The 26,480-nt window shown below is 42.4% G+C and overlaps 1 protein-coding gene and 1 long non-coding RNA gene across 6 annotated transcripts in view; one reads left to right on the top strand and one right to left on the bottom strand.

The window, feature by feature from the left end:
- Positions 1-26,480, top strand: part of LOC111751338 (uncharacterized) — a 40,156-nt gene that overhangs the window by 3,811 nt on the left and 9,865 nt on the right. Inside the window, exons 3-4 of one of the 5 annotated variants that reach the window (XR_010318198.1) lie at positions 12,555-12,879; positions 13,018-26,300. This is a non-coding gene — a long non-coding RNA (uncharacterized LOC111751338). Of the gene's footprint in view, positions 26,301-26,480 lie in introns of those variants that run through there. The other 4 variants (XR_002786409.2, XR_010318199.1, XR_010318196.1 and 1 more) reach the window with 4 other exon arrangements.
- GTF2F2 (general transcription factor IIF subunit 2) overlaps positions 18,998-26,480 on the bottom strand; it is a 187,576-nt gene continuing 180,093 nt past the window's right edge. The window contains exon 8 of the mRNA XM_003412608.4: positions 18,998-19,554. Within this exon, the coding sequence (XP_003412656.2) occupies positions 19,435-19,554 (120 nt within the window). The 3' untranslated portion in view covers positions 18,998-19,434. The remainder of the gene's footprint in view (positions 19,555-26,480) is intronic.

The raw sequence follows: 26,480 nt of genomic DNA, 5'->3' as shown, positions 1-26,480 counted from the left end.
GTATAATCGAGCAGAGAGGAGGGAGACCTCGTACCACCATGAAAGAAGTGCCAGGAGTGGAGTGCATCCTTTGGACCCAGGCTCCCTGTACTGAGAAGCCCCTAGACCAGAGGAAGATCAATGACAAGGACCTTCCCCCAGAACTGATAGAGAAAGAAGTCTTTCCCAGGAGCTGGCGCTCTGAACTTGGACTTCTAGCCTCCTAGACTGTGAGAGATAACTAACTGGGTGTCTTAGTTATCTAGTGCTGCTGTAACAGAAATACCACAAGTGGATGGCTTTAACAAAGAGAAGTTTATTCTCTTGGTTTCCTTGTGTGTCACAGGTGCCAACTAAGGTACAAACCCAGCAAGGAGAACTCTGAGCATCATATGCCCTGGTATTTTTCACTATATGCACCTTTAAGCTGACAGGACCCAAAGTTGTAGCTGTAAGTGCTGCCTTCTGAGGAGTGACCATGAAGAGGTATTTCCTCCATCTATTCTGAGCACTCTCAGGATCTCCTTAGATCTGGAATTCAGACCTTGAAGAGCAAGGAAATCCAAGTGGACATTGTAAAAGAAGGAACCAGAGGATCTAAAATCCCAACTGACTGGATTGGTACTTCGAGGGTTAAGTGTATGCACTCTGGGGTGACAAGTACCTCCTCCTCTTCATTTTCTGTCCCTCATTAGGAGGGACCTAATGAGGGACACTTACAGTCCAGAGGTGGTGGCCCAGGGCTGGCCTGCCTTTCCTGGTGGCCCTGGGTGGGGAGGGGTCATAGGAGACCTGGCTTTTGGGCACCTGAACTCACAGGGTTCTAAACTAGTTAGTGAAAGCTCTAGGGCCTTTCAATATTTATTTACCTTTGTTTTATCCTAAACTGGAGTTACTGTTTACTCTGTATTGATAAAGACAACTGGCATTACTCACTACCTGATTGCCAAGGTCCTCAGCTTTTCACCCATTAATAGCTTTTTCCACCATCCAGCAATGAGTTTGTGGTACCGTGGAGGCTTGCATGTTGCTATGATGCTGGAAGCTATGCCACCAATGTTTCAAACGGCAGGGGCACCCACGGTGGAGAGGTTTCCACAGAGCTTCCAGATAAGACAGATTAGGAAGAAAGGCCTGATGAGCTACTTCTGAAAATTACCTGATAAGAACGCTATGGATCACAACAGAACAGTGGCTGACATAGTGCTGGAAGATGAGCCCTCTAGAATGGAAGGCATTCAAGATACAGAGTGGCCGCAACAATGGACTCAAGCACACAGATGATCGTGAACATGGCGCAGGACTGGGCAACATTTTGTTCTGTTGTACATAGTGTTGCCATGGGTGGGAACAGGTTCTTATGGCAACTAACAGTCATAGCTTTTTTGGCCACTTCCCGTGAAGTGGCTAGAAATGAAAGGTGTGAAATGCAGGTTAACGTTATCATTCAGTGACAGTAGAAGCAAAAAACATCTATTGAACGTATTCTATGTGGCAGGCACTGAGCTAAGTCACCTTACAAACTCATCTCACTTGACCTGCCAGCCACCCTTGGGAACTTGGTGTGGGATGTGATGTGGAAGGGGTGGGATGCCACTGCACCCGTTCAAGACAGCATGAAACTTTCCTATGAGTCATTGATGGACAGGAAATCCAACAACAAAACAACCCTTTTTATTAGTTTTCTGGTTGAAAATGTTTGACGAGTGCTATTGTTTCCAGCCCTGGCTGATCATCAGAAATATGTGTGGAGATTTATCAAAACACAGAACTGGGACGGGGCCCCAGGAATATGTTCCAGCTGCTCTCAGGTGGTGCCCAGCAGTCTGCATTTTAATCCCAACTCCATGCCTCTGATTCTGATGACCAGGTGGGTTCGAGGATCACGGGGCTAGAGGAGAGACCATCGTGTAGGGAGTGAGTGTATGTGGGTCTCAGTTCTGCCATTAATAGGCGGAGTGAGTGAATTTTTACTTTTCTGTGCCTTTGTTTCTGGATCTGTAGAATGGGGATAAAAATGCCTACCGTGACTGCACATTGGAAGTCATTGTGAGGAAAAAGCTTGTTGTTGTTAGCTACCGTCCAGTTGGCCTCTGGCTCATGGCAACCCTATGCACAATGGAACAAAACCCTGAGTGGTTCTGCACCATCTCCATGATCTGTTGCAGATTGAAATGCTGTGATCCATAAGGTTTTCACTGGCTGATTTTTAGAAGTAGGTGGCCAGGCCTTTCTTCCTAGTCCATCTTAGGATCTAACGGAAAAAAAAAAAAAACCATTGCCGTCAAGTCTATTCCAACTCATAGAAGCTCTGCTGAAACCTGCATTATAGCAACACGCAAGCCTCCACTGACAGACAGGTGGTGATTGCCTATGCGGTACATTAGCTGGGAGCTGAACCCGGGCCTCCTACATGGAAGGTGAGAATTCTACCACGACCCAGCACTGCCTCATGAGGAAGATGTGAAGTGATAGAGCAGCTGTTAAACTCTGAAAGGCTAACAGCGCTTTGTCAGTGCACACCAGGGATGTGTGAGCACAAGCTTCACGTCAACCCTGTCAGAATTGGGGATCAAATATTTTCAGCTTGTTGTTAACAGAGTATGTGTAAAATTGTGGATTATTGTTGCTCGTACCGCAATTTAGGCTCTTTTATTACACACCTTACAGGTAAGTCACTTATATAGTTGAGTTTGTCTACAGGCAGTCCCCAACTTATGAACGTCTGACTTATACTTGCCCTTTAATGTTATATAAATTTGCTCTCACTTTGAAAGAACTGAAAAATTCTTCATCGCAATCACCTTCACTTGCTGCAGGTGCAGGTTGAAATCATTGAAAAGGCTTTGAGCCTTTTCTTCCACTAAAGTCGGCTAAATAAGATCTGTGTGCACCTGTTTTGACTTACCTACATATTCCACTTAACGACTTCAAGACACAGTTAGGAATGGCTCTTTTTGGCAACCCCGGGAACTGCCTGTATTAAAACTTTTCTTCTACAGGTTGAATATTCTGTTCTTTTATCTTTATAGGAATCATAGGAATTTTAGGACCAGAAGGGTCTTTTCCACATAATTTTCACCATCATCCTGAAATTCGCTGGTGAATCTTCCCCAATGCTTTAACTACCTCATTAGTTGTGGAATTCGGGCCTAGGCACCAAATCTCAACCCAGCAGAACACAACAGAACAATGACCTCAGGGTCCTCATAGTCCTGAATACATGTGCATCCCTAACTGCCTCACAGTTGGAGGACATTGTGGTCTCTTTCTGGAGTGTCCAGCTGGACATTACCTCTTCCCTGGAGCCTCCCGACCCATGCCCACCCAGCTCTAGCCCCTGTTGGAGGGCGTCTCTGTGCTCATCCATGGGCCATCTGGGTAGTGTGGACACCTGGCCCAAGGTGGGCACCGATCAGATTCCTCTGGAAAATACAGAGATGAGACCCAGAATAAAAGTTAGCGGTGGGAAGCTGAGCTGAAAAGCCCTGTAGAATGCCAGAGCGGGCACGGTGGCTAGACAAGTGTGTGCTGCAGCTCTGGGAGAACGTGAACAGTGTGGAGCCGGGGAAGATCTTCTGCAGAGGGCAGGATAGGGCACAGGAAAAGAGGGAGGCCAGCGGTGCAGACCACGTGACCCCAGAGAGAAGGAGGGCCAGTCCTTGGGAGCACGTGATTCCTGCCTGAGTCACCTTGAATGGATTTCTTTTTCCTACAACTCCAAGAGCCTTGAGTAGGATGCAGCCTAGAAAGGATTGGGAGCTAGAGACAAGCGTTTTATGGTGCATATGAGAAAGTGTGTAGAAGCAGGTGGGCCCGCAGCAGGGGACAGGTTATGCCCCTCAGTCACTCAGTGAATGATCTTTTCCCAGTCAGAGGGTAGAATCTCTGGGACTGTTTCCAGAATACACACGCCTGCCTAGTGCCTACCAGGCTGTCCGCTGCCGGGTGTCAATGTGTAAAACTCAGCGTGTCATCGCAGTTGGCTGTCCGCCCTGTGCAGAGCCTGGGTGACGACAATGAAGCAACCCCCCTCCAGTCTCAGGGTGGGCAAGGCTAACAGGCAGGCCTGGCCAGTCCCCAGCTCAGAATCACAGCACCTTATAACCATCGGGGGCGTTAGAAAGCATCTTCCAACCTCCCACCTGGTTGGTGGAAAAAGAAGCTTTTCTGCTTACCGGCCTCTCCCCAGCCACTTCTAAATCACAACAGGGTTCTCCATCCCAGCTTCCTGGGGATAGCAGCTGCCTCATAACATCCAGCAAAAACAACTATTAGATGTGACGGAGACCGTGAAACCCCAGACCTAACTAAGCTCTTGTATCTGGATAGGCAATTTTTTTTTTTTTTTCCCACAAGAAAATCAACCAGTTGAGCCCAATTGAAAATATTTTGTTTTTTTTAAGCTGTTATTTAATTTTTTTTTTTTCTGTCCTTCAGCCAATTGCTTGGTATCCACTTACAGCGGCGTCTGTAAAGGCCGCGGTGTTTTCATTTCCGCTGCTTCTGCTTGCAGTCTCAGGTGGCGGGGTTTAGGATGGATCTTTGTGTAGGTGGTAACAGAAGGGAAGCTAAGTGACCACTGTTGTTCAGGCTTCACTTGCCAATGCTGTCAACATTTACATAAAAGCGAAGACGAGAAGGCAAAGAGGGGCAGGGAAACTGGACGGATGGAAAGGGGGCCAGTGGGGTGGACACGGGGAGAGTGCTGACACATTGTGGGGACTGTAACCAATGACAAGGAACCATTTGTGTATGAATTGTTGAATAGGAATCTAAATTGCTGTGTAAACTTTTCACCCAAAACACAATTTTAAAAAGGCAATCTCTTCTCTTTGGCTTTATTTTCATATATACATACATATATATAAAACATTTTTAATTCCTCAAATCGTGAATATATTCTCATTATAAAAATATACACAAAAAAGAGATTTCCCCTTGTCTTTCTATTTTAATGCTTCTCTCAGAGGAGAGTTTGGTGTGTCTCTTAACCTTTTCCTGTGTGTTTGTGTATTCATGTAAAATCAAAAAAACCCAAACCCATTGCAGTTGTGTTGATTCTGACTCATAGAGGACCCTATAGGACAGAGTGGAACTGCTCCATAGGGTTTTCAAGGAGCGGCTGGTGGGTTTGAACTGCTGACCTTTTTGGTTAGTGTTATTTTGTTTTGTTTTTCTTAAGATAAATTGGATTTTACTATTAACATTGTTTTGAAACTTTTTATACTTAAGAATGCAGAGCTCTTCTCAGGTCAGCATGCACTGATCTACCTCACTCTTTTCAACTGTTGCAAAGTTATACAATACCGATGGGCCGCAATATGACCTTTCCCTATTGATGGACATTTGTTTCCAGCTTTTGAACTATTTAAGTTTTTAAAGTCAGGTTATATACGGTAAAATTCGCCTTTCAAAGTGTACAGATAAAGTTTTAACAAACACATAGTCCATCATCACCATCAGGAGACAGAACACTCCCACCACCCCCAAAGTTTCTGTGTCTCTTTGTCGCCAACCCCTCTGTGTACCCCCACCCCCAGGCAAACCCTGACCTGTGCTTTTGTCTCCAGTTTTTTCTTTTCCAGATGTCATATAACTGGAAGCATACAGTCTGTAGCCCTTGGAGTCTAGCTCCTTTCCCTTGGCATAATGCATTGACGATTCACCCAAGAGGCTGTATTAGTAGCTCTTCCTTTTCGTTGCTGGGTAGTCTGCCATCGTATGACTACAGTGTACCACAGTTAGTTTGTCTAGTCACCAGCCGACGGTCATTCGGGTGGTTTCCAGTTTTTGGCAATTATGTTTAAAGCCTCTATAAACATTTGTGTTCAGGTTTTTGGGTGAACATGCACCTTCTTTCTCCTGGGTGAAGACCTACTAGTAGGATTGCTTGGTTGTATAGTGTATGTTCAATTTTATAAGAAACTGCCAAACAGTTTTCTAATGTACCTGCATCATTTCACATCCCCGCTAGCATTGTATGAGAGCTCTAGTTGCTCTGCATGTTTGTCAGCACTTAGTACTGTCAGGATTTTAAAGATTTTAGTCATCCTTGCAGATGTTTATGGGGACATTGGTGGTTCAGTGGTTGAATTATCACTTTCCATAGGGGAGACCAAGGTTTGATTCCCAGCCAATGCATTTCAAATGCAGCCACCACCAGTCTATCATTCGAGGCTTACACGTTGCTATGGTTCTGAACCGGTTTCAGCAGAGCTTCCAGACTAGGACAGACTAGGAAGAAAGGCCTAGCAATCTACTTCTGAAAACCAACCACTGAAAACCCCATGGATCACAACGGTCTGATCAGCAACCCGATCATGGGGATGGTGCAGGTCTGTTTCATTTCATTCTGCCCGGGGTCAACATGAGACAATAACTAAGAGCAACAGCAGGTGTCTAATGCTCTATGTCTAATGTTCTATTGTAGTTTTAATCTGCATTTCCCTAATGCGGTGGGAATCCAGTGATGCTGAGCAGCTTTTCATGTGCTTATTTGACCACCCATATATATCCTTGGTGAAGTATATGTTCACATTTTTTTGTCCATTTTAAAAATTGGCCCACTTGCTTTATTTAGTTTTGAGAGTTCTTTATATCATCTGAATACGTCTTTTTTATGTGTTTTAGAAATATATTGTCCTGTGTATAATTTTTAAAGTTTGCCTTTCAACATCACTGATGAGAGATCGTTGCTTATCTATTTCTGAAGATAGTTATCAGTAGTTCATGCTATAGTGATATCTCTTTGGAAGTCTACATTTGACAATGTTTTCTGAACACATGACTGAACACTCTCTGATGTCTAAGCTGGGTCCTTGGTAGTCTGGAGGGGAGCCTGGGCTGGTTTAAGGAAGAGACTGAAGTGAGAACTCATTTGGTAGTCTGTTACCTCTCCATCATTTCCAACTTTTCCATTAGTAAAGCTAATCATTTGACTCCATTTAGCTCCTGCTCCTCACCTGTCTTTATTAATTAGAACCTGCAATGGGTAAGGGTGAAGATTGAGACCTCTAACACATAATACACAAATGTTGGTTGTGACTGCTGCTCTAGTTGGACTATATCAAAGAAATATGTTCAGGGATGAATCAAAGTGAAAAATCTAAAGCCTGCTACAAATAAGTTAGTAATCGGGTCATTTACATCACCATGTACACAACTGAAGGTTAGCCTTGCCTGCCTTTCATCCATTCTGCCTGGTCCCAGGCTGAGGTTACCCAACACCCAAGTTCTTTCATCTGGCAGACCGGGCTCAGCTTGTCTAGCCACAGCCTTTTGCTACCCCACTGTGTCTGTAAGTAACTGAAGGTTGTCTGTGGGTTCTCACTCCAGTCACCTCACAAAGGCAGGCTGTTCCTTAATGCCTTTGCACTTGTTTTCTCTGTACTTCCCTTTCCCTCACTCTTGTTGAGCTCCTTGTTGTTGTTAGTTGTTGCTGAGTCAGCCCCAACTTGTGATAACTTTGTGCATAAAAGACTGAAATGTTGCTCAATCCTGTACCATCTTTATGATCGTTGGTGTGTTTGGGTCCATTGTTGTGGCTTTGTCAATCCATCTCATTAAGGGTTTCCCTAGACCTCTTTAAAACCCAGTACAGATACCAACTCCTCTAAGAGGTCTTTCTTGACTCCCCAAAGATAGAATTAATCATTTCATTGTCTGTACTACCTCCATATTTAATGCATGATAATAGCTAACAATGATGTGGTACTTTCTATGGTCATGCAGTTTTCTAAGTGTTTTACATATTTGACTCATTTATTTTCATCACAATTCTATGAGGTAGATACTCTTAATATTCCTATTTTGCAGATGAGGAAACTGAAGCACAGAAGGTAAACAAGTTGCTCTAGGTCATAGGCTTTGATCCCCAAGTGTGACTAGCCAAGTCACTGGCTTTCTCATGAGCTTGGGACTGGAGAGTCACTAGGTGGCCTAGGACATACATAAATCAAGTACACTGGCCATTTGCAGTCATTCTTGAGAAATATCTCCTTATCTAAATGCAGAGCAAATAAGGACATTATTCCACAAAATGAGAAACTCCACAACCTGAAAAATTGGAAACCAAATCTTTAAAACCAAAACAACTCAGGCAGAATCCAGAATCAACTCTTTTTTGGCTTGGGAAAGCTGTCTTGAGACTTTGCTATCCATTAATTAGCAAGAAGTCAAAGACAAGGAGCACTGCTAGAAGAATCACAACTGTGGGCAATCAGCAGCGTAGCACTCATTACCTAACACATAACAGTAAATAAGAGCTTCCATTCTGAATGCTGTTCTAGGATTTGGTGAATCTCAGTTCTGCCCATAATGACTGTATGACCTTGGGCAGGTTCTTTAATCTCTCAATGCCTCAGGTTTCTTATCTATAAAAGGAAGGTTATAAGAAAACTCACAGGGTTGCTGTGAGGATGAAATGAGTAAATCTGCATCAAATGCTTAGCACAGTGCCTGGCACATAGCAAGGGTCTGATAAACACGAGCTCTTACTCTTATTTAGTAAGGTAGGCAGAGGAGTGTGGTGGTAGGTAAGGCACCTTATCACAAACCGTACCTGGCACATAGTGGGTATCAATGATTTTTCACTGAAGGAACAAATGGCATAGTGACTGATGGGCTTTTGTTCAAAGAGAGAAATAGAAAGGCACCTGCAAGTAAGGCTTAAATGTTGCAAAGTCCAGCCCCAGCCCAGTAAACACTTTAATTCAGCCCTGTATTAATAAGACTGTATTATAGACATCTGCTGTATGTGTTCATAATATGGTTCTGAGGCACTGTATAAATCCATTTATTTCTTAAGAATCACTGATGATTAAATTATATTTAACGAAGTTTTAAAATTAACTTACTGCATTCAAATGCTTTAAAAATTTGAAACCCATGTACAGCATTCTGCTAGTGAACTTCTAAAACTGAGACACTTGGCATAATAAAATGGCTGGCAAGTGGTCTGAATCAAAACTCCATTTTGTAACAAGTTCTTACTTCTGTAGGAGAATGTATGTAACCTTGACTTCTTCCTATTCATATCCATATGGCCTCGGGCCTCTGGCTGGTGGGACCAAAAGAGCTTTGCCCCCTGTTATCTTGTGCAACTGGCTTGCCTCAAGCCACTCTTAAGTAAATAAGGGTAGGGGTCAGGAAAGGGATTGTAGGAGAATTAATTTACTCAAGATGTTCCAGGAAGAGGGTAGTTGAAAATAAAGTTGTTGATGATGTACCCACCTTGTGACCATGTGACCATCATGCACTCCCCTTCCCCATCTTTACTATAAAAGCACACTTCTCCTTCCATGCTTTGGAGCACTTGGTAGATTCCTCTCTGCCCTGAGTTTCCCCAATTCACTCATGGTATTCCCCTCAATGAATCTTTGCTTTTACTTTAACAGAGTGAGTGTTCTTACTCTTTGACAGCATAAATGGCAACACTATATTAACTCGAATATTCTGATTGATCACAGCACTTAGTTCTCACCTCTGTACCACACTGTATTATTATCCTGTCTTCATCCTGTGGGAAGGGAGATTTGGGGGTCTGGGTTTGAGTAAGGATGCCAAAGACAAACACCCCTTCTTCACAACTTTGCGGTCTGCTCCATTATCCTGGTTTGGAGGTGGGATTGAGGGGAGGGGAGATTTTGGGGAAAGTATACTGAAACTCATTTCCCCCCATGGGTATTACTCCACTAAGGAGGGACCAGTACTCATGATGGAATGTTAGGCAAAGAATGGTTCTTGAAAATGCACATTACCGGTCTCTCAGCATTGTTTCTAAGAATTAAATAAGGTAAATTTAGAGCAGTTTAACTCATCACCTGGTACACAAGGGCCTGATACGCGTTTACTATGATTCCAGTGATAAGCACCACCATGAACAAAAATAAGCCTTAAAGAAAATTTGCTCATGACCATTAGGAATAACTGCAACTCTGCTGGAATCCATGAGTTGCTCATGATATGACAGAGCAAAATCATTTTTCTTTTTTAAGATATATCACTTTAGAAGTTACTGTGGCAACATGTAATTTCAAATCTTTCCAATGCCCAGCAGCTGTAATCTTATGACATTTTGTCAGCTAAAATATCCCCTATGTGTGTGCGTTAGTTGAGTTTAACAATCTCATATGTTCAATATAGCTTTCCTGTCTACTTAGGTGTCATCTTTTTTTTTGTTATTATTGTGCTTTAAGTGAAAGTTTATAGTTCAAGTTAGTTTCTCATACAAAAATTTATACACATATTGTTATGTGACCCTAGTTGCTCTCCCTACAATGTGACAGCACACTCCTTTTCACCCTGTATTTCCCGTGTCCATTCAATAGCTCCTGTCCCTTTCTGCCTTCTCATCTCTCCTCTGGACAGGAGCTGCCCATTTAGTCTCATGTGTCTACTTGAACTAAGAAGCACTCTCCTCACAAGTATCATCTTGTGTCTTATTGTCCAGTCTAATCTTTGTCTAAAGAGTTGGCTTCCGGAATGGTTTTAGTCTTGGGCTAACAGAGAGTCGGGGAGACTCCCTCATCAGTCTTCCTTGCTCTCAATCTCTCAGCAGTTATATGGATTTAGGATTCTTACTTTCTGATCTTTGGCTGTCAAAAGCATATTTATCAGAGCAAAAAAGCCTGGAAATAAAAGAATAAGGGATTTGTTTGGAGGAGGCTATCCTCTGTAACCAACAGCCATATTTTAGTATTAAATAAAAAGGTAATTTCAAAAAATTAATCAAGAATGACACCAATCCACCTAGATTGACTATCCTACAGGAGAGGCTACACGTGTTTAAGGGACCCAAGCAGATACAAGCATGTGTGATGAGGTGAAAGGTAACTAAAATAAGCTGAAGAAACCAGGTTTACAGAAATACCAAAGCACAGTTTCAAATGAGACAGAGCTTTGCACTGGGAACTCTATCAGCAGCCATTACGTCCCATCTGGCAGGCACTGTCACCACAAAAACAAAAGGTGTGGGTAGAGAAGACACAGGTCTATTTCAGGGCAGTAAAACAACCAAACCCATTGTCCTCGAGTTGATTCCGACTCATAGCGACCCTACAGGACAGAGTAGAACTGCCCTATAGGGTTTTCAAGGAGTGCCTGGTGGATTCAAACCACCAACCTTTTGGTTAGCAGCCACAGCTCTTAACCACTATGCCATCAGGGTTTCAGGGCAGTAGTACATATCAAGAAAGAGAAGTGTTTTGGGAAGATATATGCTATGAACCAAACACATGACAGGTATCCAGAATTTTCAGTTCTATACAGAATTTTTTTTATCACACCATTATGCATTTGTTTCCTTACATCGAGCCTCAAGTAACCAGGTATCGGAAGGTGATGGGGATATGGTTAGGAGTCCCTGGGTGATGCAAGCAGTTAGGCACTTGACTGGTTTACTGAAAGGTTGGTGGTTTGAACCCACCCGGAGGTGCCTCAGAAGAAAGTTCTGATGAGCTACTTCTAAATAATCGGCCCCTGACAACTCTGTGGAGCACTGTTGTATTCTGACACACCTGGGCTCACGTGAGTAGGGATCGGCTTGAAGGTGACTGGTTTTTGTTTTTTCTTTTTTGAAGATACATTTGGCTCCTGCACCAGAACAAGACAAAATAAGACAACTGGAGGTGGGCTGGGGAATAAGGTCACCCTTCTTCATCAGAATTTCATTTTACAGTGGGAATACAAGGGAAAAACATTTGGTGTAGTGGTACTCAACTTCAGAATTCTGGTATTCTGTTGTGAAAATCAAATAATACCAAAAAATATTTATCTTAATGGATACCTATTTCCTTGCTTTGTTTTAAATATATAACATTTTCTTATAGCTTTGGCATTTGCTACTTCTTGGCTGGAAGCATCTAGAAGTAGCTGACAAAATGTTTGAGTAAAAAAACAACTTTCATTGTGGTTAGTTTCCTAAAGCTTCTTCTTTTTGTGTGTGTTTTTTTTTTTTCATTGTGGTCTTGTTTGTGCATATGACTTTGGATTGCCTAATACATCCTATTTTGTGCTATAAAAAACTCTAACCATGTACATGCACTGCTTTTATTTAAAAAACTAATTAAAAAGAAAGATAAATGAAACACTGTCACTCTCCAGCAATAACTTTGACACTCATCTTTTCTGTTTATACGTATGGGATTTATTCCCACTCCTCCATAAAATGCATGGCCCTTCTTCAATTTGTTAGCATCATTTGTCGTGACAGGCAATACATGCCTGCTGAGTGCACAGGAGAATTCTGGGAGGAAAGTCAGTGTTTGAGAGTTTATAATCTGGTTGCAGAGATATGTCTTGACATTTTGGAGAGGTATTTAACTTCTAGTTATTTTAAAGGCCAATAAAATAAACACTAGTTGACCATGATTTTTTTTTTTTTTTTTCTTTTATCAATATCACTAGGTGTGATGGTTAAGGTTGTGTGTCAACTTGGCTGGGCCATGATTCTGTGGTTTGGCAGTTATGCAAGGATGTAGTTTGGCAGTTATGTAATGATTTAATTTGACAGTTATGTAATGATGTAATCAACTAGATGAGGTGATCTGATGTGATCAACCAATCTGTTGTAGGAGGCGTTTCCTCAGGGATGTGGCCTGCATCCAATATATATGGACATTCTGGCAAAGCTCACTGGTTTTTGCTCTTTTGGGATCCTGCATCAGGCTCATCATCTGACCTCTGGTTCTTGGGACTTGAGTCAGCGACTTGCCGTACTGCCTGACAATTGTGGATTCATCAGCCTCCAGTTTGTGAGCCAGCAGCGAGCTGCCCGACCTGCCAATCTTGAGTTTGTCAGCCCCTGCAGCTTCACCAATCAGAAGCCTCCAGAATGATGCTTGACCCAAGGACTTGGGACGTGTCAGCCTCTACAAACACATGAGCCATTGCTTTAAGGTAACACTATGTGTGTGTATATATATATATACTTCACTGGCTTTGCTTCTCTAGAGAACCCAGACTAAGAAATTCATCACCGAGAGTGATTTTAGAGAAACAAAATTTTAAGAATGAATTTTTTAAATTGGTTCACAGCTCTGGTTAGTCTTAAAGATATTGATGACTCTGCTTCCAGCAGTAAAGAGGGCGCTGCTAATCCATGGCATGAGATGGCAATAGAAATATGCAAAACATCACCACCAGAAGACCAAGCATTGGTGAGACGTGAGGCTCTGGGTGATTGCGTGTTTGATATTTTTCTACAATTCTGTCAGAATGAGAAGTATAAGCTAGCTAATTTGTTGGTCCTACTTATTATTTATTTATTTCACTTTCACTAGACAAAGCGCTGAAAGAGATGAGCTCAGGGCTTGAGAGTCACAGTTCAAGTGCAGCATAGATGACCTCAGAGTTGCCAATTGTGCTCTGAAAGCCTTATTTCTTAGAGCTGATACTACCAAAAACCAAACTCACAAACTTATGGTAAGTGAGCTGAATTACACCACCAATTGAATTCCCAACCTTGAATGCTGTCTGAAGTTAAAGTGAGGACATTGGGAAGAAATGGGATCATGAAACTTGGGATGGGGACATATGGGCAGATAATCAGGAAGTTGGGGACAGTGAACTCCTAAATTCCTTGAATCACTCCTGCCAACAGAGCCAGCCATCTCACTCCCCTCTGAAGAGGTTACTCCATCTTCGTCAGCTAGGCCCCCCTACCCAGGAAAACCATTAGCCCCTCCACCCACATCTGATGAGATTAACCCACCTGTGTCTGAAGAGCCTTTTTCTGAGTCGTTACCCGGGGATGTGTCTGAGTCATTGCCTGGGACATCTCTAGAGGCAGATCCCTTACAAGACATTACTGAATGGTCTCAGAACACATTCTCACCACCCACTTTTGCTTCTAAACCTATAACTAGACTTAAGTCCCAGTGACCCCCAAAAGGTGAAGTACAAAGTGTAACCCAGGAGGAGGTATGCTACACTCCAAAAGAGCTGCTTGCCTTTTCTAATACGTACAGAAACCCGGGGAATATGTATGGGAATGGCTTTTAAGGATGTGCAGAGAACATTATGGTGTAAGGAACATTAATTGGATCAGTCTGAGTTTACTGATATGGGCCCACTAAGCACAGTTCACTGTAGAAAAGATCTAATAGTTTATTTGGTTGGTTTGCTGAAGCATGGATTATGTGATGGCCTACACTAAATCAAGTTGAAGTACCAGACCTGCCTTGATATGCTGTAGAAGAAGGTATCAAAAGGCTTAGGGAAATTAGTATATTAGAGCGGATTTACCAGGTTAGACCCACAGACCCATACACGGAGTGCCCAGAGGACACAACTTTTACCACAATGGTGAGGAACAAATTTGTGAAGGGAGCCCCAGCATCTTTGAAGCCTGCTGTGACTGCTAGTTTATGTAAGATTTGACAGTGGGAACTGCCCTAACTGAATTAAGACACCTAACTACAATGGGGCTGATTGGACCCTGTGGTGGTTGGGGCCAAGTGGTGGCACTCAATTGACAAAAATAAGGTGGGCATGGTTACCAGTAACAGACAGCAGAGTGAAAGCAGTAATCAGAATAGTTTGACTCATATGGACTTAGGGCATTGGCTACTTAGTCATGGTGTCCCTAGGAGTGAACAGATAGGAAATCTACTAAATATTTACTTGATCTGTACAAGTGGAAGGATTCTAAGTGAAGTGAACAGCAGTCTAAAGCGAATCACCAGAAGAGTCACAGCTCCTCAATCAATTCCAAGACTTGAATGAGTTTAAAGACCCACAACCCCTTGAATGAAGAGGAGGCCATGACCCCTTAAGGACCTAGCCACACTGCTAAAAATTTATACTGTTAATCTTTCTCTCAGCCTTCCCCAAAGGGATTTACGGCCTTTTACGAGAGTGGCTGGTCATTGGGGAAAAGGAAATAATCAGTTTGGGGATTACCGGATACTGGCTTGGAACTGACACTAATCCCAGCAGACCCAAAACTTCACTGTGGCTGATCAGAGTGGAAGCATGAGCAGGTCAGGTTATTTATGGAGTATTAGCTCATGTCTGTCTCACAGTAGGTCCAGTGGTCCCTGAAACCATCCTGTTGTGACTTCCCCAGTTCCAGAATGCATAGTTGGAACAGATGCTCAGCAATTGGCAAAACCCCATATTGGGTGCCTGACAAATGGAGTAAGGGCTGTCATGGTAGGAAAAGCCAAATGGAAGCCATTAGAACTGCCCCTACCTAGGAAAATAGTAAACCAAAAGCAATACTGCATTCCTGGAGGGATTGGATAGATTACTGCCACCACCAAAGACTTGAAGAATGCAGGGGTGGTGAGTCCCACCATATCCCCATTCAATTCACCTATTTAGCCTGTGCAAAAAACAGATGGATCTTGGAGAATTAAAGTGGTTTATTGAAAACTTGGTGACTCCAATTGCAGCTGCTGTTCCAGATGTGGTTTCATTGCTTGAGCAAATTAATACATCTCCTGGTACCTGATACACAGCTATTGATCTGGCTAATGTCTTTTTCTCCATACATGTTTCAAAGGACCACCTGAAGCAGTATGTCTTCAGATGACAAGGCCAAAAATACACACTTGGTGTCCTACCTCAGGGTTATATCAACATTCCAGCCCTATGTCATAATTTAGTCCACAGGACTTTGATTGCCTTTCTCTTCCACAGACATACCACTGGTTCATTATTACACTGATGATACTATGTTGATTGGACCTGGTAAGGAAGAAGTGTCTATGACTCTGGACTTATTGGTAAAATATTTGCATGCTAGAGGATGGGAAATTAATCCAATGAAAATTCAGGTGCTTCCCATCTCAGTGAAATTTCTAGGGGTCCAGTGCTGTGGGACATATCAATATATTCCTTCTAAAGTGAAGGATAAGTTATTGCATCTGGCCCCACCCACAGCTAAAAAGGAGGCACACATAGTGGGCCTCTTTGGATTTTGGAGGAAACATATCCCTCATATGGGTGTGCTACTCTGGCCTATTTATCAAGTGACTACAAAGCTGCTAGTTTTGAGTGGGGCCCAGGGCAAGAGAAGGATCTGAAACAGGTTCAGGCTGCTGAGCAAGCCACTCTGCCACTTGGGCCACATGATCCAGCTGATCAATGGTGCTTTAAGCGTCAGTGGCAGATAGAGATGCTGTTTGGAGTCTTTGGCAGGCCCCTATTGATGAACCATAGCATAGACCCTTAAGATTTTGGAGCAAAGCCCTGCCATCCTCTGCAAATAACTACTCTCAAGAATCAGATTTTGGCTTGTTACCAGGCCTTACTAGAGACTGAACACTTAACCAAGGGCCACCAAGTCACCATGAGGCCTGAGCTGCCCATCATGAACTGGGTGTTGTCTGACCCACAGAGCCATAACGGTGGCTGCACACAGCAGCACCCTATCATTAAATGGAAGTGGTAGATCGAGCCCAAACAGGACCTGAATGCACAAGTTGCATGAGAAAGTGGCCCAAATGTTCATGGTCTCCATTCCTGTCACATTACCTTCTATCTCCCAGTCTGCACCTATGGCCTCACAGAGAGTTCCTTATGATCAGCTGAGAAAAACTTGTGGACTACAGATGGTTCTGCATGTTATGCAGGCACCAATTGAAAGTGGACAGCGGCAACATTACAGCCCCTTCTGGGACCTCCCCGAAGGATAGTAGTGAAGGGAAATCCTCCAAATGGCCAGAACTTCAAGCAGTGTGCCTGGTTGTTCACTTTGCTTGGAAGAAGAAATGGCCAATGTGCAATTGTATAGTGATTCATGGGCTTGGGCCAATGGTTTTGCTGGATGGTCAGGGACTTGGAAGGAACATGATTGGAAAATTGGAGATAAGGCAGTATGGGGAATAGGTATGTAGACAGACCTCCAGAGTGGGCCAAAGAAGTGAAGATATTTGTGTCTCATGTGAATGCTCATCAAAGGGTGACCTCAGCAGAGGATTTTAACAATCAAGTGGATAGGATGCGTTCTGTGGATATCAGACATTCTTTCCTCAGCCACTCCTGTCACTGCCCAATGGGCTCATGAACAAAGTGGCCATGATGACAGGGATGGAGGTTATGCATGGGCCCAGCAACACGGACTTCCACTCACCAAGGCCAACTTGGCTACAGCCACTGCTGAGCAGCCAATCTGCCAGCAGCAGAGACCAACACTGAGTCCCTGATATGGCACCACCCCTTGAGGTGATCTGCCAGCAATCTGGTGGCAAGTTGATTACATTGGACCACTTCCATTATGGAAAGGGCAGTGTTTTGTTCTTACTGGAATAGACACTCACTCTGGATATGGATTTGCCTTTCCTGCACACGATGCTTCTGCCAAAACTACCATCCGTGGACTTTCAGAACACCTTATCCACCGTCATGGTATCCTGCACAGCATTGCTTCAGATCAAGGTACTCATCTCGCAGGATATGAAGTGCGCAGTAGGCCCATGCTCATGGAATTCACTAGTCTTACCATGTTCCCCATTATCCTGAAGCAGCTGGCTTGACAGAATGATGGAATGGCCTTCTAAAGACACAATTATGGCACCAGTGAGATGACAATATCTTGCAGGGTTGGGGTAATGTTCTCCAGGAGATGGTATATGCTCTAATCCAGCATCCAATATATGGTGCTGTTTCTCCCAAAGCCAGGATTCATGGGTCCAGGAATCAGTGGGTGGAAATGGAAGTGGTACCACTCACCATTACCCCTAGTGACCCACTCACAAAATTTTTGCTTCCTGTCCCCTCAACCCTATGCTCTGCAGGTCTAGAGGTCTTAGCTCCAAAAGGAGGAATGTTCCCATCTGGGGACACATCACTGATTCCATTGAACTGGGTTAAGAATCCCACCTGGCCACTTTGGGCTCCTTATGCCTCTGGATCAACAGGCAAAGAAGGACATTACCATATTGGCTGGTGTGAATGATCCTGATTACCAAGAGGAAATCAGATTGATATTACATAATGGAAGTAAAGAAGAGTATGTCTGGTATGCAGGAGATTCCTTAGGGTGCCTCTTAGTACTACCATGCCCTGTGATTGAAGTCAATGGAAAACTACAGCAACCCAATTCCAACATGACTGCTAATGGCCTTGACTCTTCAGGAATGAAGGTTTGAGACACCTTATCAGGAAAAGAACCATGACCAGCTGAGGTACTTACTGAGGGTAAAGGCATTACAGTATGGGTGGTGGAAGAAGATAGTTCTAAATACCAGTGACGACCATGTGACCAGTTCAGAAATGAGGACTATTGTTATGAGTATTCCTTCCTTGTATGTGTGCATCCAATATTTTTGTTTTCTTCACTTATACAATATAAAATGTAAACAGGGCTAGTGCGTTTTCAGTTGCATGTGTGTTTGTTGTATCATGTTAGGTGCCAAGTATGACTTCCTAATTGTATTTAGAGATTGTGTTTTGTTTAAGGAGATATGTATAGGTGCCAAATTGACAAGAAGTGGTGGACTGTGATGGTTAATGGTTAAGGCTGTGTGTCAAACTGGCAGTTATGTAATAATGTAATCACCTTCAAGATGTGATCTGATGTGATCAGCCAATCAGTTTTAAGTGGAATTTCCTTGGGGGTGAGGCCTGTATCCAATACATATGGATGGTCTGGAAAAAGCTAACTGGCTTTTGCTCCTTCTGGATCCTGCATCTGGCTCATCATCATCTGACTTCCAGTTCCTGGACTTGAGCCTATGATCTGAGTATTGTCTGCCGATCTTAGGATTTGTCAGCCTCTGCAGCTATGTGAGCCAGAAGCCTGACACCAGACCCAAGGATTTGGTACTTGCCAGTCTCTACAACCATGTGAGCCATTTCCTTAAGATAATTTTTTCTCTCTATATATAAATATATGCTCCACTAGTTTTGCTTCTCTAGAGAACCTAGTCTGAGACACTAGGGTAAAATAAACTAAATGAAAACTATCTTAGTATAAACTCAAATGCTCTCCTTTTAATAATGTATGTTTGGTCACCAAATGTGACTACCTGTAAACATAAAAATAAAGACAGCTTTGTTCTTTGACGGCTTCAGAAATAGCAACTTTGGCTTTTTATTCCTTTTAACGGTAGCTGACTATTTTTTTTTCATGATGCATTTGCTCTGGATCTGTAATACTTCAGCTCCCCAGAGATACAGTGAGGAAAGAGTCCTCGCTTAGAAAACATTTCCTAATTTTACAGTTTAAAAGTTCATACTTTAAAAGAAACACTCTCTTAATTTCACAACCTCTATTCCCATCATGAATAATCTGATTTAATACAAGTCTATAAATAAATCTGTTCTTTCTTCTCAAAAAACACTTAAGAAACTTTACAAGAATTCCTTGTTTAAAAAATTTAGCTAAAGAAATTAAGGAAGCAGTCATTTAACCCCTATTACTAGGTGGTGCTCAAGTATTCACGTCTCAAGGCCAGTACAGGAGCATTCCCTTAGTTTTTCCACTGGCGTACTGGCATGGTCTTCTCAATCACTCTTTTCTTCTCCTTGATAATGTCTGTATTCTGGCTTCAGCTCCCATGTGTTTTTGTGGGTCCCTTTTACATTCTGAATACCAATTTCTCTTAAGATTTCCTTCAGGTACACCTAAAAAAAAACATAACCCCCAAAAGATGAGATTATGAAGGCAGGAAATACAACTTAAAATAAAAATGATATGCTAAAGGACATTTATGAGTGATAAAAATTACGATCCTGCAAGATCAGGGAGATTTCTCTATAAACATGTTCAGTAAGCTGCCTTTTGATTCTACACATGCATTACATGATTAAATATGTGATAATCTACATCAAAGGGGTTGAAGTCCTGAATGCCAACAACTGTAGAGCTTTAAAAAAAAAAAGTCTAGATGAAAACACACTAGAAAATTACTGGTGCTCAACGTTGATTAATATGATACAGCATATTAAGTACATTCTGCTCTTGGTATGCATGGCATTCAAGGATTCAGTTCACAATCAGATAGGGTTATTCCGATTTCAGGAGCAAAAGCATATTGTTATGGATTGAACTGTGTCCCCCCAAAATATGTGCTGTAAGTCCTAACCCCTATACCTGTGGATGGAAACTGGTGGCATAGTGGTTAAGAGGTTCGGCTGGTAATCAACAGGATGGCAGTTCAAATCCACCAGGCGTCCCTGGAAACCCTATGGGGCAGTTCTACTCTGTTCTATAGGGTCGCAATGAGTCAGGATCCACTTGACAGCAACAGGTGCATGGGTATACCTGTTGGCACAATGGTTAAGCATCTGGCTGCTAGCCAAAAGGGTGGCAATTTGAACCCACCAGTGGCTCTGCAGGAAAAAAGACCTGGCAATCAGCTCCTATAAAGATTACACCCTTGTAAACCCTATGGGGCAGTTCCACTCAGTCCTACAGGGTTGCTGGGAGTGGGAATCCACTTGATGGCACACAGCAACAGCATACCTGTGGATGTAATCTCAACTGGGAAACAGGGTTTTCTGTTATGTTAATAAGGTCACATCAGTGTAGGGTGTGTCTAAAGTCAATCACTTTTGAGACATAAAAAGATCAGATTAGGCACAGGAACAATGAAGCAAAGATAGAAGAAAGATGCCAGGCCATATGAGGATTACCAAGAATGAGGAGCTGAAGCTGAAGAGACAAGGATCTTTCTCCCCCAGAGCCAAAAGAGAAAAGGCGTTCTCCTAGAGCTGGCAGCCTGAATTTGTGTTTCTACTGTATTAAAATGTGAGAAGATGAATTTCTGCTTGTTAAAGCCACCCACCTGTGGTATTCTGTTAAAGCAGCACTAAGAAACTAAGACACATATAAGAAAAGAAAAATATTTTTTTGAAAGATATATTCTCTGAACCAAGCAAATAACAGGTATAAAGAATTCTCAGTTCCAAGGTGGTTTCTCAAATTTGCTACAAGGCCACAATTTTTCCTGTGTAATAAGGAAAATTATTATTTGTGCCGGCCAAGCCTGCCAAGACAGAATGAGAGGAAAGAACTGGTAATGAGGTGAGCTAAGATGTGGGGTAGAACTCTGTACTCTGGTATTGTAGGTCCCTGAAAATTCAAAAGACATTTACCAAATGATTGCTATATTCACAGAAATGATGGCTACGGCATATAAAACTCCACCTTTGCTCGCCAATGAGCAAGGCCAAAAAGCATTCCACTAGAAATTGACTAATGTAAATTATAGTCTTTCCTTCTTGGAGAGAAAAGTTAATTATTAAGGTGTGATTTTCTTGCTGCGGAACAAACCGATCCAACAATTTTGGTGTGTGTGCTTCAATTCAAAGACCAGTTACAGTATTAGAGTGACTCATCCCGAACAAAATATTCTTAATAAGATTGATCTAAAATGTGCTCCTCAATTCTAAAGAGGCAGTGGATGTAAGAAAACCTAAACAAAAGTATTTAAGTTTTGTGCAAGTCAAAAGTAATATCTTGATATTAATTCAGTAGGTTATTTGAGTTTGAGGTATGTACAATGTGGATTTTATTATTAGCTTTTGACTGAGGTAGGGTGGGAGTAATGCTATACTCGGGTCAAGAACTTACTTTTCCTCAAAATAGGGGTCCAGGAGAAGGCCATCATGAAGGACAGGCAAGGGACTAGTACGGGCTATTTAAAAATTGTGGTGCAAACATACACTTTAAACATTTGTGGATTTTCTGATGTCTGCTGTTAAGAGGATAAGGGGAGGTATGATGATTCGAATCAAGGGAACAGCACTGGCAATGCCCTCTAACACCATTCTGAAACTGCCACACATAAAACAATTGTAGAGTATTCTTTAAAATCAGAATTTTTGTTATTTATTAAAAAGTGTGGTTTTATTCTGATATGGAGAAACTTAATACAGAAAAAAAATAAATGATTAGCTGAGTCACATATCACAGCTGAGGCAGAGCAGGGAAAAAGCCAGTGTGGAAATCTGAGCTCCAATTCTAGCTCTGCCCACTGACGCAGGAGTGTGCCTCACACAGATCACAAGTTCTCAGCTCTATCATCTACAGAACAAAGGGTGGGCGGCACCGGTGACCCTCGTGCGGAGGTCAGGGAGTACTGGAACTCCAGAGTGTTAGTGTGCGTGTGTGTGTGCACGTGTGCGCCCACGCTGTGGACATTGTTTGAAGTCTTTGCCACTGAAATTTCACAAACTTTAAATGAAGTCATCGTATTTTTTATATTTATTGAAATGAGGAAAAAAATCAAGAAGCTCTTGCCTAGAAAATATTTCAGGCAGTGCCCTTCTCAAGTGTGATGCTAGAACTATCTGCATCAGAACCTCACAGGAAGCTTGTTCAATAAGCCTCCTCTTAGGCTCAGTGAATCAAAACCTCTGGGGCCAGGCTCAGGAATGTACATTTTTAACAAGCCCCCAGTGATTCTGATTTAACTACCCTAATGCTTCACACCATGTGCTCTAAGGACTCGTCCAGCTCTAAGATACTGTGACTTTCGGTCCTTGGTGCATTGCTTAGCTCTCACCACTGCTCGATGTATGCATTACCAACACAATTTACAACACCTTACACTGCTACAATGCTCTGTAGTTTATAAGGTTCTTTCGCTTATAGGTAGGTTCTCACCTAGAAACACAATCGCTGATCAGCCTGGGAACTACAAGCTGGTTCCTTGGGAGGCCGTGGCTAGGTGCTCTCACTCAGCAGCTTTCCCATTCCAGCTGCCAGGCCCCAGCAGGTGGCAGCAATGAATCAAAGGAGCCCTGGTCCCGCAGGAGCCAGCCTGTCTCCCATACCTTCTGCAGTTGGCTTCCCTAATGGACCTGTGTGAATGAGTAAGCATGAAGGCCTGAAGCGGCCAGGTAAGATGCACCTCTGCCATCTGCTCCTTCAAATTACGTTTAGAAAACGAGACACTCTTCATAAACTCCTTCTTAATTGAATGGGATTCATGGGTGGAAAATGACAGGCTGTGCACAAATAATTGTCAGTGTTAGTGCCAAGAATGGCATCTTTGTAAAATCCCAAAGAACCCCGGGTTATTGTGTGACTGGCTAAGACCCCGTGCACAAACCACCACACAGTTGTGGGTGCAGGCAGTGGGGCCAACCTTGAACAGAGCGATCGCCAGTGGCTTCTGGGTAGCCCCATAGCAGCTCTCTCAACTTCAAGTCCAGTGTGCCCATTTTATAGTCTAGGGGTACAAAATGGAAAGCCTAAAAAGGCTTAAACACAAAATATTTAGAAAGTTTTAAGTGTACAAATTTAGTTGCTTTATGTGTATTCTGTCCCTGTTCTGGCAGAATAAAGTAATGGGGTATTTTCTATATACGAAGATGTCACCCTCTGAAAGTGATAAGAATGGAGGAAGATATTCCCAGCCTCTCAATTTGTGAGGTAACAAGATGGAATTAGGGTCACAAGATCTAGCCATGGTACAGAATTTTTTTTTTTTGGGAGGAGTGGGGGCGGGGGAGGAGTGGAGGAAGCAAATGTCCTGGATTTTTATGGTGTTCCAAACTGTAACCTAAGATGAATTACTCTAACCAAATGATTTAGTTTGGCAAGGGAACAGGCCAAACCATTAGCAGGGAAAGTAGTAGTAACAACAAGGAAAAACAAGATCAGAAAATTGCTGAAGAAGGCACAGGCAGACGACAGCGAGATCATGATATTCCTCTGCCTAAAAATTTTTAACAACTTTCCCTTTGGCCAAGAGGTTAAATTTCAAACTCCTTCACAGGTATCCATCCAGGTCTGCTTTTCCCTTGGGCCTCATTTTTTCGTACGGTCCCTTACCAAAACTATTGCTGTTGAGCCGATTCCAACTCATAGCTAGCGCTTCTGGTTCTTTCCACATGCAGTCCCCTTTCCCTGTAACGCCTGTCCCCTTCCTCAGATAGGAACTCCTTGTCCTTCAAGATTAGACTCAATGCCACTTTCTCACAGCAGCTTTCCCTAACAGCCCACCCTTAGATTTACATTTCACACTGCACATACTTCAAAGATTGTCCTTAATACACTATATTATAATCCTTTAATTTACATAAGATAAACATCTTTCCTATTAAACCCTCACCCACAGTTGGTAGGAATGTAAAATGGTACAGCTGCCATGGAAAACAGTTTGGTGGTTCCTCAGTTAAACAGAGAACTACCATATGGCCCAGCAATTCCACTCTTGGGTATATATCCAAAAGACCTGATTGAAAGCAGGGACTCAGTTACTTGTACACTCATGTTCACTGCAGCATTATTCACAATAGCCGAAAGGTGGAAAACAACTCAAGTGCCCATCAACAGAGGAATGGATAAACAAAATGTAGTATATACAAACGATGAAATATTATTCAGCCATAAAAAAGAATGAAGTGCTGACACATGCTACAACATGGATGAACCTGAAAACATTATGTTAAGTGAAATAAGCCTGACACAAAAGGCCACATATTGTATGATCCCCATTATGTGAAACATCTAGAAGAGACAAATGCATAGAGCAGAAAGGAGGTTATTGGTTATGGACTCGGGGGAGGAGAATATGGGAAGTTAGAGCTTATTGGGTAGAGTTTCTGTTTGAGGTGATGAAAAAGTTTTGGCAACAGTGGTAACTGATGGTTGTACAACACTGTGAGTGAGATTAATGCCACTGGATTATACATTAAAATGGTTAAAGTGGCAAATTTTTGGTTGTATTTTACCACACAGGCGCACGTGAGTGTGCGCATACATACACATCCAGAAAGAAAAGACAAGGAACTACGGACTGCTGGATTGGTGGTGTGAGGGGAGATCAGGTACCAGGTTCACAGGGGTAAACCATGTCTATTCTTTCTAGTTCTTGTTAGAACTCAGGCTCTGATTAGCTTACAGGGCAATGTCCCAGGTTTGAAAGATAAAATTTTACTGATTAAATTGCAGTACCTCACTATGAATGACTATTACTAAAATGCTGCTGGAGACAAAGCCAACTGAGGGGTAGATTTCTTAGGTTCTAACAAGATTGAAGATTAATTGCTAATCTTGTTTTCCTTTTTAAAATTAATGCACTCACTTGAATATTTATTGTAGCACCTACTGGGTGCCAGGCACAGTAGGTCAAAAGATTAAAGTCAGTCTTCATCCTCAGAATTCATAGTTTAAGATTAGGGTGTGGAGGGGAGAGAAAAAAGCAATTATAAAATAAAGTAGAAGCAAAGAAAGAAAGGGATATGCACAGGGTATTTCGGGAGAATGGAGAAGGGATGCCTAATCCAGCCTGAGTCAAGATGTTAGGTTCTTTGAGAATGTATATTTGATCATTTGACCTCAACACCAATTCTGTATAGAGAGCAAGGGAAACTAGTTCTCTTTTTAGTGTAAACATTGAGTGGCTTTCCAATTAAATTTTTTTGGCTGACCACGTGTATTTTTAACAAAGAACTCTAGACCTGATTGCATAGGTCACCTTTATGTCACACAGGATTGGAGGATTTCTCACTGCAGACCATGTGCAGCACAAGATCTGAAATCATAAACTGGCTTGGGTTCAGCAAGTCTTCACCAAAGGGATGTGTGGGAGAGTATTTAGAGCAAGTCTAAATGCAAAGAAAAAATGGACAGAACATCATAGCTTCCTTGGGAGGAAAAGGCAAAAAACATACTGGAACAAATGGGTCAAGTGCTTAGGATGTTGTTTTTTATCTGTGGGTCAAGAAAAAGTTGTGGTAGCCCAAAAAACAAAAATCCATAAATTAACTTCCTAGTTTTCTATAAAGACTGAGACAAACCTACATAGAGTCACAAACCACAGTAGCCTACTATTTTAGTCTTTCTTTTCCTCTTCCTTCTCTCCCTTCTCCTCCCTGCCATTTCTCATAGTTCTCTTTTCCTCTACTGCTCTGCCAACCAAATGCAAGACTTACCTGCAAGGCATCAGAGGCATTTCAGTGATAAGGACTGCATATGCAATCAACCACATCTGAATTCCTAGCTGATCAAAAACATACCTTTGATAGAGAGCTGATCACCAAGTACTAATGCTTTGTTGTTGGTGTTAGGTGGTTGTTGTTAGTTGTTATATTAGTTGTGGTTATATTAGCTGTTGTTATATTAGTTGTATTAGTGTTACTGTTAGTTTCAACTCATGGCAACCCTATAGGACACAGTAGGGTTTCCAAGGAGTGGCTGGTGGATTTGAACTGCCGACCTTTTGGTTAGCAGCTGAGCTCTTAATCACTGCACCACCAGGGTTCCATTAATGCCTTAAAAAAAAAGAAAAACCCACTGCCGTCTTAGGTAAGCTAATATGACCCTTTTTTAGGCTTCTAGTAAAAAAATCTTCCCAGAAAATTTAGACTGAATATGCAATATGCAGATCTATACCAAAAAAAAAAAAAAGATAGCACTAATTTACCAACGCGAATCACAAAAGGGAAATGTACTACACGCTTTTTATAGAAGTGATCCAAGGGCAAGAACAGCATTACTGGGTCTGTGATAATTTCAAAGTATCGCTTCATCTTTATGTGATTTTTGTGTGACCAACTGTGACTCCTTTAAGCAAGGCCAATAAAGCAAGGTCAGT

The sequence above is a fragment of the Loxodonta africana genome, chromosome 17 (assembly GCF_030014295.1).
Source record: "Loxodonta africana isolate mLoxAfr1 chromosome 17, mLoxAfr1.hap2, whole genome shotgun sequence".
NCBI classification, from domain to species: Eukaryota; Metazoa; Chordata; class Mammalia; order Proboscidea; family Elephantidae; genus Loxodonta; species Loxodonta africana.
The sequence above is the reverse complement of the archived record's forward strand: the minus strand, read 5'-3'. Positions and strand labels throughout refer to the sequence as shown.